General features: G+C 42.3%; 4 protein-coding genes across 5 annotated transcripts in view; 1 reads left to right on the top strand and 3 right to left on the bottom strand.

The window, feature by feature from the left end:
- Window positions 1-1292: 1292 nt before the first annotated feature.
- Window positions 1293-22259, top strand: part of LOC129722417 (uncharacterized) — a 35982-nt gene continuing 15015 nt past the window's right edge. The window contains exon 1 of one of the 2 annotated variants that reach the window (XM_055675843.1): window positions 1293-1795. The gene's annotated coding sequence lies outside the window, so the exon portion shown is untranslated. The remainder of the gene's footprint in view (window positions 1796-22259) is intronic. The other variant, XM_055675845.1, reaches the window with a different exon arrangement.
- LOC129725824 (uncharacterized) lies at window positions 15200-16096 on the bottom strand. Its single transcript, XM_055682085.1, has one exon. The coding sequence runs from the start codon at window positions 16094-16096 to the stop codon at window positions 15200-15202; it is 897 nt and encodes a 298-aa protein (XP_055538060.1).
- On the bottom strand, window positions 16117-16824 carry LOC129725823 (uncharacterized). The gene has a single exon (XM_055682084.1). The coding sequence runs from the start codon at window positions 16822-16824 to the stop codon at window positions 16117-16119; it is 708 nt and encodes a 235-aa protein (XP_055538059.1).
- Window positions 20394-20996, bottom strand: LOC129725814 (uncharacterized). Its single transcript, XM_055682057.1, has one exon. It carries the CDS (start codon window positions 20994-20996, stop codon window positions 20394-20396), a length of 603 nt encoding a protein of 200 aa, XP_055538032.1.

Raw genomic sequence — 22259 nt, 5'->3', positions numbered from 1 at the left:
AACTCGAAATTGCTAAATCGCTAACTGAATTTTAGCGTCGCTAATTAGCGAATTAGCGAATTAGCGGAATGGTGCCCACCACTGCTGATTTCATATTTTTGCTGGCCGTTCTTCTCACTACGTGGTGATTCCAGAAGGGAATGAATCAGAAGCTTATGAGATGGGAAGCGACATCGAAGATGAAGTCGCTATGTTTGCGATAGATCCATTACCAGATGAAGTTCATGAGTATTTTTCCGAGACAAACGAGGCAGAAGTAGAGACACCAGCAAAACGGGCCAAGAAAGAAATAAAAAAGTGGGTCTAAACGCATTGAAAGCGGACCAAAAACGAAAACTTACCATTTCTGGGAAGAGGTTCAAGCCAAAATCTAGGTACATGACAACTCAGAGATGAAGAAAAGAGAAAGAGAAAAGAGAAGAGAACTCGGATATGACAAGCTCTTCAAAATTCGTCCTTTCATCGATGCAGTGAGAGCCAATTTTCTAGCCTAGAAAATTTCTTACTCAATAAAAAATAAATCATCAAATAGTCATAAACTAAGTTTTTTTTCCAAAACTACATTGTTTTCATTATTTTCTATAGTATTTGATTGAACACTTCAAAAAGTATCAGAAATTTTTTTTTTCGTGTTTTAAAAAATGTCCCTGCTGTGCTCATAGGTGCTCTGGAGCACCATTTCAAAACTCGCTTTTTTCTTCAAAATACAATGTTTTACAGTGATTTCATCACCCTGCAAAGTATTTTGCCTAAATTGACCCGGAAAGTATTTTTAAATCATGAAAAACATCGTGAGCGGGAGAGGGTTAAATTATGTCGCTAAACAAATCTATTTTGCCTAACCTAAAAGCAAAAGCTGCGCATCGTTCCCATTTGTACGTTGACCAAACGAAGCTTTCAACTGAAAGCTTCTCGCGGTAGTGCAACTTGTCAGTAGAACTTGACTGTGAAACATTTGAATGAAGGAACGCATGAAAGTGGACATGCTGAACACCTTTGATCGCGTGAGTTATTCTACCACTGATTAAAAACAATTTCATTAGATATTTTATCCTATAGATGGTTATGATTTTAAATTACCAAACAAATGAGAAAAAAAAACACACTCGGAAGTAATTTTCAGATGGCCAAGTCAAAAACAAACATAGTTAACGGCCCATTCCCGTACCAAACAAGAAGTGCAGTTCGCTCGCGGCGCGCAGGTTGCTCGCCGTGTCTCGGTTGCTTTCCCCCAGAGAGTGTCGAGACGAAATGCTTCGCGCTTATTTCAGCGGGATGCACATCGTCAACGCTTCAGTGTCAAGATCACCGTTGTGCTAATTGCACACAGTTTTAAGTTCTTCCTTCACCCGAAGGAAACCTACAAAAAGTGAAAAAATCGAATAAAAATTTCAATTTTCTGTAATTAGTATTTTTAATGATCGGACTTATCAGAGCACTCTGAACCTACGGCCAGGCTGAGCTGGTGTGTGCACAACTGTAGGCGTGAGCATATACCTATATTTTTTCGGTTAGTTTTCGTTAAACGACACGCGCCTGTGCGCAAGTGTGCGCCGCTTCTATTGTGTTGGACGAACGGCCAAGCTTCGAAAGGCCTCAAAAATCGATGGACGTTTAATCGCCGTTAGGACTTCTCAGGCAGATCATGAAGCACATTGTCGAATCAGAAGTGATGTGATACAGATAGTGAGTGTGTTTTGTGTATAGAGTGAAGAAACTATTTTTACCCCGTTCCGTGATAGGAGGAACTGCTCCTGAGTCAAACCTTTAACCCAGAGCGAAAAAATAACAAAAGGTAAGCTAAACTGCGGGTTAGCATCAATTCTGCCCGTTACAAAAGATACTAATGGGCAAGTAGTGCGCTTAAAAGGGACCCATTTCGCTGTTTATTAATCGATACTCTTTGAACTTTGCACATCGTGATAGCTCTCGTGGTTGATTGATGGGAGAAAAAAAATGCATTTCAGTTGTTCCTTTTTATTTTTTCGATCACTGCGCACCCAGCGTTGCTTTGCCCAGTAAAAATTGAAAATAGAGAGCGCGTTCGGAAATAACAATAATAGCAAATTGATGAGTTTAAACGCAGAATGACACCAACCAAAATGCACACGTACTCGAGTGGAACATCGCGGGCAGATTATTGGCCGCCGGTCGAAACCGAAAAGCCGAAACAAAATGCATAATTATTGATAATGGGTGACTGCGAAGCAATCGTACGTCATACGGCGGGTAGGCAAGCAGAACAGAATCTTCTGGCAGCTTGCTGGAGAACAATACCGAAGGGGCTGATAAAAAACGAATAGGTGTTTGCCCATGGAGAAAGCGAGAAGGTTTTGTTTGTCTGGTGGTGGAATCAAACATTCTGCGTAATGGTGCTGCACCGGTATTGAACTCGTGATTTTTTTGGCATTTTTTAATCTTTTGTATCTGCTTTTATATTTTATACACAGTCACGAGCTCAAAAGATATGTTAGGAGTCCCAAATGACTTATTGTAAATCTGCAACTAGCATACAAAACAAATGTTATAATATCCATGTCAGCCTTAGATTTGGTTACATACATTAAAATTCAAATAAATTTTGACTTGCAGTTTTGCATTCCTAAAATCCTAACTTTGTTATTCTTTTAACACAGATTTTAAGCATTCCACAATATTTTAAATTCTCTAAATTACAAACATGCAGTGTGAAGGTAAATTATTACCTTGAATCTCATTCACGAACTGAAAAAGGTAGCACCCTGTAAAAACTAGAGATAGCAATGTCGTTATTTATTTTTATTGGAAGATATTCTAATTACGATGAACATTGATGGATAAACAAATGATTGTAAATGCAGTTATCTGCGCAGAAATTTACAAATTATTGATGTGCTATGTCGAAACGAAAGTTAATTATATTTTTCATTATCAGTATAATTTTATAGAGATCTGATGCTAAACCTCAATTTAATTTAAAATTTCTGCATATTTACGAAATTTCGTTGGGCATGGTTTACGGTGAAAACGGCCTTCAGAATACCTGTTTCGTGCAAGCCCCTTTTAATTTTCTTGGTGTAATTTTGCTGTTCTTTTTACATTATTCATACTGTGAATTTCGAACATGATTCCTCTTTTCACGTATTTTCAATTAAATGGCATATTTAGAATTATTTTTGGATGCAGCCCGAATCAAAAACAAGGCCTTTGTGCTACATTCCGATTCGGAACTCGTCCTTTTTTCATACACAGACTTCCCAGCCAACTGTTTAGATTACATGACAATTGCGGTTCTAACGCTCTAACGTTGTAACGATTCTACTGACACTAACGACCTCTCCCGAGCCGAGACTCGAACCTACGATGACTGGCTTATTAGGCCACCTTGGACCATTTGGGAGGTAAAGTAAGCAGCCCGAATCAAATAATGTAATAAAATATAAATAATTTGGAAACTGTTTCCTGTGGTTCTCCTCTCAGTATTTCAAGGTAACTTAGGAAATTTATAAAAGTTTCACGAAAAAAAATATTCTGAACGCTCGAAAAGTTTTCATTACAGTTCATTCAATAAATTGTATAAATTTTGAGCCTTTAATAGGCGAATTTTTGGAAACGTAATGTCAAAACACAAACTCATCATTTCCAACTACACTAAGTCTTCTTTTACGCGGGGATACGTAAATTTGGAAGATCTCGCAGAAAAAATCACTTGCTGAAGGTTTTTAATCATTTCTGCTAAACACTTTCGGGAAAGAATCAATAGTAGTGCTATTTCCACCTGAGAATTGAACTGGAAATTGAGAAAAAGTATAAAAAGGTTAGGCTAAATTACTGAATAATCAGTAATTAGATTAAGTACATTCTGAAATTCGCGTGGAAAAGTGTATTGGGGAAAACAAATGGAACTAAAAACTAAAATTCTATCAGAACATTACATTCAAGACTTACAACAGCATGAGAAAGACGGGTATGCTTTATTGCAGAAGTGCAATCCTAATCCGCAGTCCTTATCCGTGCAGTTACGCAAAATGAATATTTAATGTAATATTGCGTATCCAGGGTTTATGGCATCCCCCAAAAGCGAATGCTCTATTGTGCATTCGTAATAGGTGCACCATGATTTCGAAGTATTCATAATTAAATCACGTAAAAACCGCTGTGCCATTATCGACGAAAAATTTGTAAATTTGAGTATTGTCTGAAAAAGCAGATTTTAAATTGGAAAATTATAAGGGGTCATCCACATAGGGGCCATCCACATACCACGTGGACAGATTTTTAACGATTGTTACCCCCCTCCCCCTCACCCCCCCCCCCCCCCCCCGTGGACAAATGCCCATATAAATTCTTTTTTTGTAAGGACCGTGGAATACCCCCCCCCCCCCCGGCCCCCCTTCAATGCTGTCCACGTGGTATGTGGATGGCCCCATACTACGTGGACAGTTTTTAACGATTTTAACCCACCCCATCCCCCCGTGTGGACAACTGCCCATATAAATTCTAAAAATTGTGTATGGACCGTGAACATCACACAGACCCCATTGTGTGCCGAACACGCATCAGCATCGGTTGTGTTTCGAACTCGCTCCGATAAAATTCAAAACGTTTGCACAAGTGCTGGCATTCTTTGACCGGGCCCGGTGTCTTTTGTTTAGATTGCTGCTTCGCATTCAAGGTCAAGTGCCTTTGTGTAACTTTGTCGCTTTGTAGCTGCCTGCTGTCGAACGATTTGGTGGTGAGTGCAGTGTACTCCTGTGGACGTTTATCCAACACGAAGGAGAAAAGGAAAGGAAGGTACGTGCTTCTTGTCTGTCCCATCGGCGCGCTAGTATTAGCGCGATGGATGTAGATCCCCCACCTCCCGCACCTCCATCCTCGAATCCCCCCGACCCTGTCCCTCCTGCCCCTCCTTCTACTGTTAATTCTTCAGCTCCCTCACGTGTCAGGTTGTATCCAGACGGATCGACACTTCCAGTGGCAGTTTACCTCAGACCTAAAGCAGGGCCGAAATCGAAATCATTGAACATATTACAGATTTCGAAAAACCTGACGTCACACTATAAAGCTGTGACTAAAATTTCTAAAATCAGGCCGAACAAGCTCCGTGTCGTGGTCAATGACCTTAAAGAGGCCAACGATATAGCTTGCTCCGAGCTCTTTACACGGGAATACCGTGTCTATGTACCCGTTAGAGATGTAGAGATCGACGGTGTCGTGACCGATTCGAGTCTTTCCGTGGAGTGTATATTGAAAAGTGCTAAAGGGTGCTTCAAGAACAGCACATGTCCCGATGTGAAGGTGCTCGACTGCAAGCAATTGCGGTCGGTATCGCTCGTCGGTGACAAAAAAGTTTACACTCCGTCAGACTCGTTTCGAGTTACGTTCGCCGGGTCTGCACTACCAAGCCACATCTCGATCCACCGGGTTCGTCTCCCTGTGAGGCTCTACGTACCCCGCGTCATGAACTGCCTGAATTGCAAGCAGTTAGGCCATACAGCCGCCTACTGCTGCAATAAGGCACGTTGTGGCAAGTGTGGGGAGTCTCATGCGGAAGATTCTTGCAGTGCTAACGCTGAAAAGTGTATTCACTGCGGGGAAAATCTGAATGAGCTCTCGACATGCCCGGTGTACATGCAGCGCAGGGATAAAATAAAACGGTCTCTCGAAGAGCGTTCAAAGCGTTCCTACGCTGACATGCTGAAGAAGACCGTTACCACTTCTCCCGTTACTTCGAACCCCTTCGATCTGTTGTCCTCTGATGAAACCGATTCTGACGATCCACCAGCGGGAACATCTTACGCCAATCCTGGGGAGTCTAGAGAGAGGAAAAATATTTCCCATAGTGAAATGAATGGTACAAACAAACCTAAAAGTGCAGCGGAAAAACCGAAGCAAACTCCTCCTGGGCTTGCAAATTTAAAGTCCCAGAAGGAGTTCCCAGCACTTCCTGGAACATCTAAAACCCCAGTTGTTCCTTTTGCACATCCAGTTGAAAAATCAAATGTTGGACTGGTGAAATTTTCTGACATTGTGGACTGGATTTTTGAAACTTTCAATGTGCCCGATCCAATAAAAGTTTTTCTTACAGCATTCCTCCCAACAGTTAAAACATTTTTGAAGAAGTTGACTGCTCAATGGCCCCTCCTTGCAGCGATCGTATCTACATGGGTCTTCCCCAGGGCTCATGTTTAAGCCCCCTTCTTTACAATTTTTATGTACATGACATCGACGAATGTCTGGCAAATTCATGCACGATAAGACAACTTGCAGACGACAGTGTTATCTCTGTTACAGGAGCCAAAGCTGCCGTTTTGCAAGGACCATTGCAAGATACCTTGGACAATTTGACTGCTTGGGCTTTACAGCTAGGTATCGAATTCTCTCCGGAGAAAACTGAGATAGTAGTTTTTTCTAGGAAGCATGAACCTGCTCAGCTTCAAACACAATTAATGGGTAAAACGATTTCTCAGGTTTTGGTACACAAATATCTTGGTGTCTGGTTCGACCTGGGGTTGTCACGTGAGGTATCTGATGAAAAAATGTCAACAAAGAGTGAATTTTCTTTGTACAATAACCGGACAATGGTGGGGAGCCCACCCAGGAGACCTTATAAGGCTTTACCAAACAACGATATTGTCTGTTATTGAATACGGGTGTTTCTGCTTCCGCTCCGCAGCAAACACACATTTGATCAAACTGGAGCGAATACAATATCGTTGTTTGCGTATCGCCTTAGGTTGCATGCAGTCGACCCATACGATGAGTTTGGAGGTCTTAGCTGGAGTACTACCATTGAAAAACCGCTCCTGGAGCCTGTCTTCTCGTATTCTTATCAAATGTGAGGTCTTGAACCGTCCCGTGATTGAAAATTTTGAAAGGTTAATCGAACTTAATTCTCAAACCCGTTTTATGACATTGTATTTCAATCACATGTCCCAAAATATTAACCCTTCTTCGAATATTCCAAATCGTGTCGACTTATCAAATACTTCTGATTCTACTGTGTTTTTCGATACATCCATGATAGAAGAAACTCGTGGAATCCCGGATCATTTACGCGTGCAGCAGATCCCCAAAATTTTTTCCAATAAATATCGAAACATCAACTGCGACAATATGTACTACACTGACGGATCACTTCTTGATGGGTCCACTGGCTTCGGTATTTTCAATAACAATTTAACCGTCTCCCATAAGCTCGATAATCCTGCTTCTGTTTACGTCGCAGAATTAGCTGCAATTCAGTACACCCTAGGGATTATCGAAAAAATGCCCACGGACCATTATTTCATCTTTACGGACAGTCTCAGTTCCATTGAGGCTCTCCGATCGATGAAAGATGTTAAGCACTCTCCGTATTTCCTGGGGAAAATACGGGAACATCTGAGTGCTTTATCCGAAAAATCGTATCAGATTACCTTAGCGTGGGTCCCTTCTCACTGCTCGATACCGGGCAATGAGAAAGCGGATTCTTTGGCTAAGGTGGGCGCAACAAACGGTGAAATTTATGAAAGACCAATTGCTTTTAATGAATTTTTTGCATTTGTACGTCAGAATACGATCATCAGTTGGCAAAATTTTTGGACCAAGGGGGAACTGGGAAGGTGGTTACATTCCATTATACCCAAGGTATCGACGAATCCGTGGTTCAAGGGGTTGGATATAGGTCGAGATTTCATTTGCGTGATGTCTCGGCTTATGTCCAACCACTATAGATTTGATGCGCATCTCCGTCGTATTGGGCTCGGGGAAAGTGGTATCTGTGCCTGTGGTGAAGGTTATCACGACATAGAGCACGTTGTTTGGTCATGCCCTGTCCACCGTGACGCCAGGTCTAAATTAGTAGCTTCCCTTGAGGCCGTAGGTAGACGGCCAGCTGTACCTGTTCGTGATGTCTTGGCGAGCCGTGACCTATCCTACATGTCCCTTATACACGTTTTCCTGAAATCCATCCATGCCCCAGTCTAGTCCCGTTCCCCTCCGTCTACACCCAACAAAATGACAAGAACACGTTTGAACCTTAAGCACAGATTTTGGAATCAGCAACTGCACCGCACTCGAATTCGCCACGACCTGAGAACCCGAGGCCTTCAGTGATATTTTGGCTCAGCGGCACATACCAAATGGCCACTTGAACACTAGCGAACAACAACAACGAACCATAACCAGCAACTAGACCCCGCACAATACCTCCAGGACCCGAGAATACAAACCTCTGCCCCAGCTCATGCCATCGGCCATTCGAAGAGCATCAGACGACCATTCAACAACAAAACAATGATTGAAAAATTCATGCTAGTTTTAAGTTAGACTTAATTTCAGCTCGTAGTCGGCAGCGAGGATAAAAAGTTTGCTTTAGTTTTTAAGTCACCAGATATAATTGGCGCCGTTAAACATTAAATTGTATTTGTGCCGTGTCAAATAAATGATATATGAGGAAAAAAAATCACACAGACCCCCCCCCCCCCCCCCCCCACAGGACAGTTTTACCACGTGGTATGTGGATGGCCCCTAAGAAAATTCAGGTTTATTGATTTTTTTATTTTTTTTTGTTGCTAAGAATTTTTATTACATTTACTGCATCATATATAAAACATTGGAATCAAAGGAGTTTATATTTGAGTAATTTTGCATTTTGCAATTTTAAACAAATAAATACATTAAAGTCGTTTATAACGTAGGCTGTGAAATCCACACAAAAACGCAGTAATTTCGCGGTAATTTTGAAATCCGTGTTCAAACTTTTCTTTGTTTGACGTTTGACGAAGTCTGCCTTTTGCAACGCCTATTTTTACAAAAACGAGAGTCAGTAATAAAAGTAAGGGGGATATTTGTGAACTAAACTTTGGAAATTTCCACGACATAGATTCCGAAATTCGCATAGGAAACCCGGGTGTATTTTAAAATCCACGCAAAAACGGTTTTATTCTTATTGTTATAGAGATCATAAGGAAATTTTTAGCCATCTAATTTTTTTTAAAGCATGGTTTATACAATAATAAATTATTAAATTTAAAGGAAGTGTTCCTCCTTTTGATAAGTCACCTTTGACAGAAAAAAAATGATGTTTTGTTGTTTTTGAATTAATAGGAAAAAAAAATTTTGAGTCAAAAATCAAAATTTCTTACAAAGGAAAGTATATATATTTTCTTATAACATGTTTTCAATTTATCCGATTTTCAAAAAAATTAGAAAACTCGAAGAAAACTGCATTGCTGGTGATCTCCGTGGCTCTGTGGTTAGCGATGTCGATAGGCATCGGTTGTGTTGTCGGATTCGATTCCCGTTCAGGTCGAGGATCTTTTCGAGCTGGAAATTTTCTCGGCTCAGCACTGGGGCACGGTGTATCGTTGTACTTATCCTACACATGCAAAATGTGCCAAAAACAATATCGATACCGAATTCTCTCAACTAATCTAGTTGATCGAGACCGCTATTAGCCCCAAGGCTAAGCGTGTGATATTGTATTGTTACCATCTTCTCAGGGCAGTTGTCCGGCATTCTTGCAACATGTTCTGCTTAGCGTATTCGTCCAGTTTTAGCCATTTTTCGAATACTGGGTTCGCTGTAGAGTTGCGCGAGCTCATGGATCATTCTCTGCCTCCATATTCCGTTCTCCTACACGCCGCTAAAGATCATCGAAAACTCCGAGCGCAGGTCCTCCCCGAGCATTGTCCAAGTTTAAGAACAACCGGTCTTATAGGCGTTTTGTACAGGTTACTTTTAGTACCGGGGCTAAGTCTGTTCGACCGCAATTGCAATTGTAGGTGCGACTTCCGCTGACTCGAAGTCCTCGAAGTTGAAGTCCTCTGCGGGATTCAAATTGACCCGACAATCTGCTCGAAATCCGCACAAGCACAATGTCATACGCGGCTTTGAAGTAGAGGAATAACTGGTGCGTGGGGTTCTGTATTCACGGCATTTCTGGAGGATCTGCCGTATAGTAAAGATTGGGCTCGTCCTTCATTACGAGAATCGACCGATGAGCATTGCGATCAGGATTCGACATGTTCCAGAAGTATACATATCGTCAGTTGAATTCAATATTGGCACAACTCAAAATTTTGCAGTTTTGAGTTATTGATGGCAAACGATGCCAAATACTATAAAGTTTTTTCTCTCAAAGACCCGTTTCAAAATTCACAATTGCACAAATCTAAAATATTTCTAAAAAGACAAAAAACTGAGGTTACAATGTTTATAACTTGCTTATTACATGCACATGATAGACCCAAACAAGTTCAATAAAAATGGGAAGTCTTAAAATTGGAATTTTTCACGAACATGAAGGAAGACATTTTTGACGCAAATTTTCAAACACGTTTTTCTCGAAACTATGAATTTTGAGTTGTGCCAGTATTGAATTCAACTGACGATTTGTTCTCTCTTTAGATTTTCTTGAGGAAGCAAACAGATTCGAACCAAGCGAGGCGGTGAGAAGTCTGGGAAAAACCAAATTAATCCACCTAGCGGTTAGACCCAGCCTTTCTCATTTAAACCTATTATTTGTTTGAATAGATTTACACGAACACTTCAATTTTCAGAAAATACTACAAGGTATACAGCCCTAGGGTTGTATGAAATGGTGACGTGGGACTAAGCACTGTAATTACAGACACAATAAATTCGTTTGTTCATTGATTTACGTATTTTAATTCTCACACTCCCTTCATTTTCTGAGAAATATATTTAATTACACTCGAAAGCACTTCATTTACACCTGGTGATGTTGTGCCTGTAGTGTTTTTTTGTGCAAACAACAGTTAACAATTACAACGAAGTTAAAGTTTAAAAAGAATCATTTTATTTTTTAGCTGTACAGGTTTGTTTCATTTGCCAACAATTACATTCACTGTACTACGTAGACAGCTAATATAAGTAAATTATTTATTTGTTAAAAAAAATATTTCTAACAATGTTGAAATGCAAGAAAAAATCTGAATAGATCCTAGTAAATGGACAAAAAATTCACAAGCACTCGCCATCTATTAATTCTATAAATTAGTATTTTTAGAAACTTAGAGGATTAGGGGCATAATGAGCACACGAGACGAAATGGGCACCCCTCTTTTATGCGAAACTACGCATTTTTCAATACAATATAGTATGTGGAACTCTTCCGTAGTTACTACAGTATCTCTTTATGTAGAACAAAAGTGATTTGTCTGTTTAAAAAAAAGAAGAAAATAATTTGAAAAAATCAACTTGGTTCCCGGATGTTGGAAAAATTATTATTATTTCGCACTACAAAATAAGCTTCTACGGTCGTTTAAATGGCTCAATCAAGTATGTAGACACATCAATATGACGTGGGGACGTCGGACCCCAAATTTCACCATTATTGAAGTTTAGATTTTAAGCTATAATCAGTGTTAAAATCTTATGTTAACTTTAACTAATTCGATAGGGGCGAAATGGTCACCTTTAGGTGGGGTGAAATGAGCACACCTTGTCACATAAACTTACGTGAAATTCATCTCAGTTGACTTGTGAGTTATCTGTTTCCATAGTCAGTGTTTGTTTACAGTAATGGTGGCGAACATATATCGAAAAATCTTTGAGACCGAATCGGTCAGAAAAAGGGACTGCAGGCAGAATTGGCCACCATAAGGCGCGACGGGACATGAACGAAAAAGCAAACTTTGGCCCATTAGTACTTCTACACTGTTTTAAAATATGTTCTATAAGAGTGCTCCTTATACCCCGTGGATGCCCATTATGCCCCAGTGGGGAGCTCATTGTGCCCCACACATCGACTGATTGCTAGTTTTTGATGCATGAATCTAATTTGTGTTTTTAACCATTATACGATAAACTTTTTAATTTGTGAATAGTGTACCTTTAATTATAGATAGTTAATTCATGTTTTGCACTGAAGACAGCTTGAAATTTTTGTCATTTTCCATGCTCAAATCAGCAACCAAGTTAGGGAATTCTCAGCTCATTATGCCCCTATTCCCCCTACTCGTTCAATATTATGTCGGACACGATTATTTAGTGATTAACGAAGATAAAAAATAAATAAAAATAACTTATAACCGTTGCAAACATGTTCAATTATTGTTGAGTAATTTATGGTTTTATGGTAATCATATTCATGAGATAAACTTTCAATCATCATCAGTAGCAGCATTGCAGTTTTGATTGCACGCGAATAGAAGTCGTGCCCGCTGCAATGATTGACGACGAGAAACTAGCGGCGCTCTGCTCCACATATACTCTACAGTACTGTTGCTTTTACCAGCATGTTTTCTTTCAAAACATCAGTTTCTGTTACGCTCTAACAGCAGGTTTAGAAACTGTTCAAGAAAAGGGGTTGTTTCAAACTTTTCGAAAAACCTTTACCTTCGAGACATCAAATTAGTCTATGTTCATGGAAGTAAACATAAAATGACCTATTGGGACGGTGAGACTGTCAATTTTTTTTTTTGGATATTGATACAGAGAATATCACAGGGAATTATTGGTGTCTATTCATGTCGTCTGTGCTAGGAATGCTCGAATGTGATTGAGTCATTGTTCGCGTAAATTTTTCCATCGACATTTTTTATCAATTTTTACCGCTTTGCAATGAAAAAATAATGATAACTAGAGCATTATAAAATTGTTCAACATTTTATCTATCCAACAACATATTGGTTATTTCTATCCATCATGTGGTTATGCTGTTATTATCGTTTGAAATCTGACGCAACATTTGCCAGTTTCATTTCCAATTTTACAGAATGCATACCAGTATAGAAAACAAAGACGTAGTCCCACGTCAAAAATACACCTTGATAATATTTGCTGGATTTATTCATCACTCCAAATAACGAATTTGTGGTAGCCAGCAGTGAAACTTTACCGAACATTTGAAACATAACAGTCAAACACATATAAAGACACATTAACACATGCAAATAATAAATAAATATGTATCAAATATATGACGCGATTTTTTTATTTTCCGATTACAGTAAAATTCAATAGGGTGTTATGAGGCAACTAGAACTTTCATTTGACACTAATTTTGTGGAAATCGGTTAAGCCATCTCTGAGAAAAGTGAGTGAGTTTGTGTATTCTTTGGAATATGTTTCTTTTCATAGCTGGATTTCACATTTTTTAACAAAACAGGCAAATTAAAAGTCCGTTTGCAAAAAATCAATAGGGTCTTATGGGGCAACAGACCTACCGTTTGACACTGATTTTATGAAAATTGGTCCAGCCATCTCTGAGAAACATGAGTGAGATTAAATAGTCTCCAGAACACGTTTCTTTCTATAACTTTTGACCCATACATATGTCCAATTCTCATGAAACTTAAAAGTTCACGGTTTTTTAGGTAGCCTCTTCATTTAAAATCAATTTTGTTGAAATCGGTTGTGTAGTTTCTGAGATAATAAACTTTCGTGATTTTTACATTTTGATAAATACACCCAACGCAAACGGGGAACATTTTATTACTTTAGGGCAATTTTTTATTACTTTTTGAGTCTTATGACTGCGCATTATACACAAAGGGTAATAACTAAAAAGTAACAAAAATTATGACGGCCCCACGCTTGCATGTGTTTCTGCAGGAGAACATACAGCCAAGCACCGCAATGCATGTGTTAGCAAGACTTCACTCGCTGCATTTGTATTGATGTAACAATCAGGTTCATTTTTGTCCCCTTCATCCACACATAATCAGAATCTCAAATGTCTAATTAGAAACACTTTCGTAATACTGTCTGACCGGAGTTGCCGAAGTTGCGAATATTGTTCTGGATGGGCACGAGTTTTGTATTTTCAAACAGGTCCAAATGAGTTTCCATGAACCAATGAGTATGTGTTTTAGATAGCTTGCAAGAAAGCGGATGTTTTTGTTTTTCTCTAACGCAGTTTACAGATCGTGATGTGATTTCAAGACGCATTTCAAGTCTTTCAAAACATCTACGTTTGCATATTCTATGACGGGGAAAATGTTGCTTGGCAGCTCTTGTCATATTTTCTCTCTACTTCGTATGCATACAACGAGCGAACTAATACACGCACACTGGATGAATTGGAGATTGAAGAAACTTGTAACATGTGCAACATATGCGACATATGCGATGTGTGATTTTTTTTTGACTTGAAATAGAAAGGGAGCATTTTTCGACAGAAAAAATGTTTGCATGTGGTTGAAACGACCATTATTAGATAGTCGTACTCCCTTAACACGTGCTAAATATATGACAGTATGTGTTGTTACTTGACTGGGGAAGAAATTTATTGCCTTTTAAGTAAAAGATTTGTTACCTAAAAGGCAATTTTGCGCTATTGCTCCTAAAGTAATAAGAAAATGTTTTGCGTGTAACATACAAACTAAAAATCCTATTACAATAAAATACAAAAGGGTTTTATGGAGCAACTAGACCTTTCGTTTGAGAATAATTTTATAAAAAACGGTCCAGCCATCTCTGAGAAAATTGAGTGAGATTGAAAAGTTGCACATACACACACAGCTCATCGAACTGAGTCGAGTGATATATGCCATTCGGCTCTTTGGAGCACTTTTATACTTTCGGTTTTGCCAGTGCTTTCTAGGAGAAAGGCAAAAATCCATGCTGAAGTCCTTTGATAACCTGGTCTGCTTCTAGATAATATTGCAACACACGGCCATCAGCTTACCGAAGCGGACTCTGTAGCCTTACGAGTATCAGCTCTCCTTGTAAAAATAAATGTTCAAAATTGCAGAAATACAAATAAATTTATAAAGAAATCCCAAAGCAGGAAAACAGTGTATAATCCACAAATTACTATTTTCCTAGTAATCTGAATTTTTTACTAGCCACTAAAATGTTCCGTAACAATTGTGTTTCGGGGGTGAATCGACGAAAAATTTATCCGGACTGGAGGCGGACACTTCCCGGCACTGTAGTACTTTGACCGACCAAACGAAATGCAAAAAAGCGAAGATAAAAATGGTTTTCGGACTGACGACTAATAACTTTGTAGGAATGCGAACTTTACTCTACGATGGTTCTATTTGTTCTGTCTCATACATTGTTAACAATGATTTCCGTTGGTTTCTTGTCTGCGTGTGTGCATTTTATAACGAAAGTGGATCAAAGTGAGTAGATGTAGGTAAGTATAATTCTGGGATGATTTGTGTTGGTTTATAATATTATAGTAAATTCTAATTTTTCTTTTCAGGCATTTAAATACAAGTTGCTGTTCTCAACATGCCGGCCGCCGTTGAAACCGTCCGTTTCAACCGACAACCACTTCGGAAGTTGATGTTGATGTTGATGCGTCTACCTCGTCGTCGGAATCGATTGGAAGGACCGCAATCTCCGTGACCGCTCGCTTGAAGTCCTTCGAAGCCGTTCTGACTACCACGACTCGGACTCGCCCGTCCGAACCGGGGATAGTTTCGATGATACGCCCGAGAGGCCATTGTAGTGGAGGGTAGTTGTCTTGCTTCAACAGCACCAATTGACCCTTGCGGACGTCTACTGCCGGGCGCCTCCACTTGCTACGCTGGTGCAGCTGGCTCACGTAGTCCCGCGACCAACAACGCCAAAGATCTTGGACCGAGCGTTGCATGTCCTGCAAACGGGTGATGCGATTAGGGGACTGGTGAAGTAGATCAGGCTCAGGAATAGAGACAAGAGGCTCTCCAATGAGAAAGTGCCCTGGGGTCAGAACGGAGAGGTCGTTAGGCGAATCAGAAATGGGAACAAGAGGACGGGAGTTCAGGACTGCTTCTACTTGAGCAACGACCGTTAGGAACTGGTCCATTGTGAAAGCCTTTTGTCCCATGACGCGACGAAAATGGTACTTAAACGATTTCACTCCGGCTTCCCAGATGCCTCCGAAGTGTGGAGAGCGGGCTGGAATGAACCGAAAGGTGATGCCATTGTCCGCACAGTAGAGACCCCATTCCGCCGACTGGAACTGCCGCAGATACTCTTTCCGCAGCTGACGCAGCTCACGATCTGCTCCGACGAAAGCGGTTGCATTGTCACAGTGCAACTCAAGAACCCGACCGCGTTTGGCGACGAAGCGTTTGACGGCGTTTATGCACGCGGCGGACGACAGATCAGCGACGACCTCGAGATGCACGGCCTTCACCACCATGCAGACGTACAACGCGACGTACACCATAACGGACGAGCCTTTCCCAATTAACGGACGAACGAGAAACGGCCCCAGTAATCCATTCCCGAGTACGTAAAAGCTCGAGCTGGTCTGAGGCGAAACGACGGATAAGGTGCCATAATCTGATTTCCTGTTGTAGGATTGCACCGGAAGCAGGTGACGCATCGTCGAAAGACCTTACGAGCCAACTCGCGACCCCGGAGTGACCAGAATCGTTGACGGATGGTAGCGAGCACAAGCGACGGTCCACCGTGAAGTGTCTGAAGGTGAACTGACCTGGCGATGAGGATGCTCAGACTATGTTTAGCTGGAAGCATAATCGGAAAGCGAGTGTCGAACGGTGCGTTTAAGTTTTTCAATCTTCCGTCCATCCGCAGTAGTCCGAAATCGTCCATGAATATGTTCAGGTTTTGTAGTGCCGACTTCGATGCGACTCTGACTGTGTTCTCGGTCTGCTTTTGACTGTGTAGTTTAACTTCTGTTGGGAATTCCTGGCGCTGGGCGAGGCGAACTAATGATTTCAGCGCACAGTCCACTTCTTGAGGCGACAGCGGGGACAACACGCGTTGATCTTTCGGAAGCTTGCAGTTGTTCCGAAACCGAAAGCAGTACGCGACGAAGCGCGTTAGCTTGGCTAACTCCGAGAATGCACTAAAGATGCTTCCGTTGTCTTGTAGTAGATGCAGGGAAACCAACATACGCATCTCCTCCTCCAAATCCGTTTTATTCGGCATCGAAATCGGACACTTTGGCCATTGCTCGACGGGGAATTTGAGATACTCTGATTTAGATCGGTCGGTACGTGCATCCACTGCGCATCCTTCGTTAAGCGTTGGATCTCTGCGACCCGATTCGACACGAAGACTTTCCAGGAATTCGATCTGGATTTGATCCAGTGAAGTGCGATAGTAGAGTCGGTCCAAAATGTGACTGGTCCAGTGATGTTGGTGTCAGTTCGTAAGCAGTGGACCAGTTGACTCCCGAGAAGGGCTGCGCGGAGCTCCAAGCGTGGAATTGACCTTCCACGAAGAGGTGCGACGCGAGATTTCGACGTGAGCAGGTGTGAATGACGCTGGCCATACTCATCCAAAGATACGATTTACACGCAGCATCCGAATCCCTTCTGCGAGGCATCGCAGAAGCAGTGTACTGAGTACTGGCGTTCTGTATCCTTGTTCCACAGGACCCTTCTTGGAACCTGCAGCAGGGTAAGCTCCCTAATGTCTGCACGATACTTCTTTGGATGAACATTTTGGCACTGACCACCACAGGTCCTAGAAGTCCAAGCGGGTCGAATAGTTGGGACATCTCCGACACGACAATCCGCTTGGTGACGACCTCAAGCTCTGGAAGAGCGGGAACCTTGATTCTGAAGACGTCATGCTGGTGAGGGAACCACAACAACCCCAAAGTTTTGACGGCTTGCGAACGATCGAGCTCCAATTCTGCTGAGGTATCCCAGAGTTCTTCTGGGACTTGACTGAAGACTGTCTTGCAGTTGGATGCCCACTTGCGAAGTACAAAACCACCGGATTTCATCATCTCCCTCAACTGCTTGCATGTTTCGACCATCGTGTCATGGTCATCATGTCCGGTGAGAACGTCGTCTACGTAGGTGCCTTTCCGTATCACTGGCACGGCCAGCGGAAAGCGATGTCCTTCGTCTGTAGCTAATTGATTTAAAACGCGAGCGGCATGGAATGGCGAATTCGCAAGACCGTAAGTGACGGTTTTAAGTTGATACTTGCGGATTGGTTCTGACGGATTGTTGCGCCAGAGAATTTGCTGGAACTTTCGGTCATCTGGGTGAACCCACATCTGGCGAAACATCTTCTCCGCATCGGCGGATATGGCGAATCGTGGTAAACGGAAGTTGATGATGGTAGCAAACAGAGCTGGCTGAACTGTTGGTCCGACGTAGAGGGCATCATTCAGCGACAAGGAAGCAGCTCCACGACATGCACCGTCGAATACCACTCGTATTTTTGTGGTCGTACTCTCTGGACGCTGGATGGCATGGTGGGGAAGGAAAAACTGTGGGCTACGCGACGCGACGGGACTCAACTCCATATGACCCAACCTCTCATACTCCTCCATGAACTCAGAATAGCTTTTACGAAGATGTTCATCAGTGAAGAACAGTTTTGAAGTAGAATACTTCTCTCAGGAAGTTCGGCTACATAGGGATGTGAAATGAAAATCTAAAACCGAAAAAAGTGAAAAATATGTCCAATTTCAAATGCTAATAAATCGGTTAGTATTCGATGGATTTCCTTCGTTCTTGCAGCAATAGATTGGAAAATCTTCTAAGATTCTTCCCCAAATAAGATAATTGTAATTTTATTATTCACACTATTGTACTATTGAAAATAATCAAGCCTTGTCAAAACGAAAAATTCGACCTCTGATTGATCGTTATATGCTTGCTTCCCAAGCACGGTCGACAGGATCATATACCTTGCAATTGAAAACATGCTAATTGGCCTATATAAGAGCCTGTTTCAGTCGGAGCCGCTCATAATAGTTCTAGACAGCGACAAGTCGTCCTTCCTTAGCAGCAGCACTAGCTCTGTGGTTGGTCACCACGTCTCAGGAGCAGCGTGGTTTTTCTCAGCGTGTGTCGCCAGCCAGCCATTATTCCCCCCGTGTTGGGGCAGCATGAAGATTGCCATCAGGAAATCCAATTTTGGAAATCAAAATGCCTTTTTGAAGGCAAATAAACAAGTCATTGAAAGTTAATAATTTTTGACAACGCAAGCAAGCATTCTGGGTTGCATCCTAACAATTTAAATTTGTCGCACCCGTCTAATTTACTGAATGTGAAATAGCTTCCACAGTGCATGTTGTCCGTGTATCTTAGTTCCCCCAATGTTAGGGCAGCTTAAAAGTTGTAATTAGCAACCGATTTTGAACCGCAACATGCTTTTTTGAAGGCAAATAAAAAAATAATTGAAGGTTAATAAATTTCTGGCATCAACACAAGCAGACATTCTGTGCGGGATGCAATTAAATTCTGTTGTAGTTGTCTAATTTTCACTTTATTTAGTAAACCTCCCACTGTAGGGGCAGCGTAAAGGCTGCGATCAGCATAACCGACATTGAATAATAAACTGCCCTGTTAGTACGCATTCACAAAAGCAGTTAGTTCGACTATGCAGAGCTAATATGAAGTCGATTCAATCAATCAGCATAAACAGAATTTCGTCGTCTCCCAGCTGCCAGCTGCCACTTGATGTTACAAACCGCAATAAGATACGGGTTAAAACCGTTGCGTGTGTGAGAGCACCATCGGTGTTTATTCGCTGGATACACTATCTACTGAACGCAATAATCTGCTTACATGCGACATGGGGACGGGAACATTTTCTTCAACCAAGCTGCACAACACGACACAAAGCATGTTATTTTGTTGCTTCAATGAGAGTGCTATCGGTCCGGCTCGACAAGAAATCATTTTTGTGCATCCGTGCTACGAAACTGAGTAAAAACTTTAGAAACTGAAAAAAGAGGTGGAGCTTATCAAATGATCGCTCTGAACCAGAATGAAGTCACACATATTTTTCAAGTTATATCATTCCACCACGTACGTTAAATAATTCATTCCTATTTTCATCCCTATATAAGAGCCTGTTTTAGTCGAAGCCGCTCATAGTAGTTCTGAACAGCGACGACAGCAGTCCTCCCTTAGCAGCAGCGGGAGCGAACAGTGGGTACCATCGATAGCGGATAGCGGCCACAACTGTGGCATGGCTGCGAATAAGCGTAGCAGTTTCAGCGGATCTCACTATCGATAGCAGCAGGGCCAGCAGATGCAGGTACAGCGGATACCAATGGCGGTCACAACTGTGACATGGCTACGGATAGCGTTGCAGTTGCTCAGCAGTTGGGCCAGCGTATAGCGGCCACAACTGTGGCATGGCTATGCATAGCGTAGCTGTTGCAGCGGGTATATCAGCATCGATAGTAGCAGGGTCAGCTGATGCAACGACACTCCCTTCACTAAATTGAATTACCGCGCGACGACTGCGATCGAACCGACGAATTGATAGGTGGTGAGGCAACCGCGAGCTCCTGCGACGAAGAGCCTCCGAGGAGGTTTGGAACAAAATGCGACATTTGGCACGACTGTGAAGTAGATGCTGCAGCGGGTTGGTACACTGTGGGCTGCTTGATTGTTGCCACTGGTAGTGAACCAGAAGCCGACGAGAGAGGTGGCAGGTGTAACAATGAGTGGTGCTTCTTAGAGCAGCTTTTGCAGGAACCGCTGGAACAGTTTTTCGCTTGATGTGTTCCCTTGAGACAGTTAATGCACATCCCGTGCTTCTTCACGACTTCGAACCGTTGTTGTGGAGAGGTCACACTGGAACAGGACGTGAGCGTGCTTACAGTTGACGCACTGGGTAACGTTGTCGGAAGCGACATGGGCAACAACTGATCGGGGTTTGGGATGCTTGATCTCGAACTGGGTGTTTGCCGATTGGGAGAGCTTTAAAGTTTGTACGATTCGCGATCTTCTGTGGATAAACTCGAGTAATTCTCGGTAATTCGGGTATTCATCGCCTGCGGAAACATGTGTCTCCCACTCACGGAGTGTAACGCTATCAAGACATTGACTCAATCGCTCTACTAGAAAGGCGTTCCAGTGGTTTTCAGAATCTTCGAGTTTATCCAACAGCTGTACATGACGATCGAATTCGTCGGCGAGATCTGCAAGTCCCTGTGCAGACTCTTTTTTCAGTGAAGGAATTGTAAGTAGGGCAGAAACATGCCGTTTCACCAGCAGGATGGTGTTTTCAAAACGTTCCTTCAACAATTTCCATGCAACAAGGTAATTGTTGGCGGAAATCTCGAGCGAGGAAATAACACGAGCCGCTTCGCCAGAAAGCGCTGCTCGCAAGTAATGCATTTTCTGCACTGCCGTAAGTTGCACACTCGAGTGAATAAGCGAGATGTGTAGATCGCGAAAAGAAACCCAATCATCAAGATTCCCAGAAAACTCCTTCAATTTTATTTCCGGCAGACGAACGCTCGACGAGATGGGAACAACGGACGAGAGTGGTTGTGCCGGAGCGGGGGGTGGTACGGGTGGTACGGGTTGTACAGGGATTCTACTTTAGTTCATAATAGATGGCTTGAAAGTCTTGCCTCTCTTCAGCGAAATCTTCTTCATTATCCTCAAGAACCTCAATTTCATCTTGAGTCTCCTCAAATTCTCGCCATAGAGCATCAAGACGTTGAATGCGAATGACAACTTGGGCAAGTTTAGTGGGATCGAATTCGTCGTCAAAAGTTTTTATTAATTTTGCAGAACCAAAAATGTTGGTCCGCCGACGGTATAAAATTTTCAACTTTGTTTATTTAGACGCTTTTTGCTTTTTGGGCGTCATTTTTGCAAAACCAAACGTAACAAAATTCGCGTACCTGTACCTTCTGCTACTTACTAACACCTTGCCCTGACCTCCCCTGAGCTGTTCTAGATTCGATCGATCCGCCGATATAAATGCTGCCACTGGTGGTCACCAAATGTTGTCGAAGATGGTGATAATTTGCCGCCGACGGGGTAGAAGAAGCGACTTGGTTGCGATCCACTGCCACGGGCGTACCACTATCCACTGGGGAACACAGGTGCTGCTCGACGATGACGAGCGACGGCGATAATGACTGTTGCCACCCTTACTGATGCTGTTGGCTGGCCGAATATGATCGGCGATGACCACGACGACGACGACGCAGATGATTGCTGCTGCTGGGCAACAATTTTCTGCTTACCGCTCACGAACGGCAACGACAACGATGTTGCTAATTTAGCCTATCCGTGGCACGATTTGGTAGCTGAAAGATGTTCCGGCTGCTACTTGACGGGCGGACGACAATCGATGACGAGAAGATTTCGACACACGTGGCGAAGAGGTTAGCTTCGCTGATATAAGGTTGGCCAATCTGCGGCGACGATGGTGGCAGCGGGAAGATGCTTCTGCTGCTAACAGTCCGACTGAATAGCTAGTTCCGTACCGCTGGGGGACGACAATCGATGACTGGAACCTTCCGACTCACGTGGTGATGAGGTTAGCTCCGTTGCAACTTCACTATCCCGGGTTTCGGCACCAATGTTTCGGGGGTGAATCGACGAGAAGTTTATCCGGACTGGCGGCGGACACTTCCCGGCACT

The sequence above is a fragment of the Wyeomyia smithii genome, chromosome 2, assembly GCF_029784165.1.
Source record: "Wyeomyia smithii strain HCP4-BCI-WySm-NY-G18 chromosome 2, ASM2978416v1, whole genome shotgun sequence".
NCBI classification, from domain to species: domain Eukaryota; kingdom Metazoa; phylum Arthropoda; class Insecta; order Diptera; family Culicidae; genus Wyeomyia; species Wyeomyia smithii.
This window is presented reverse-complemented; position numbering and strand designations above follow the sequence as displayed.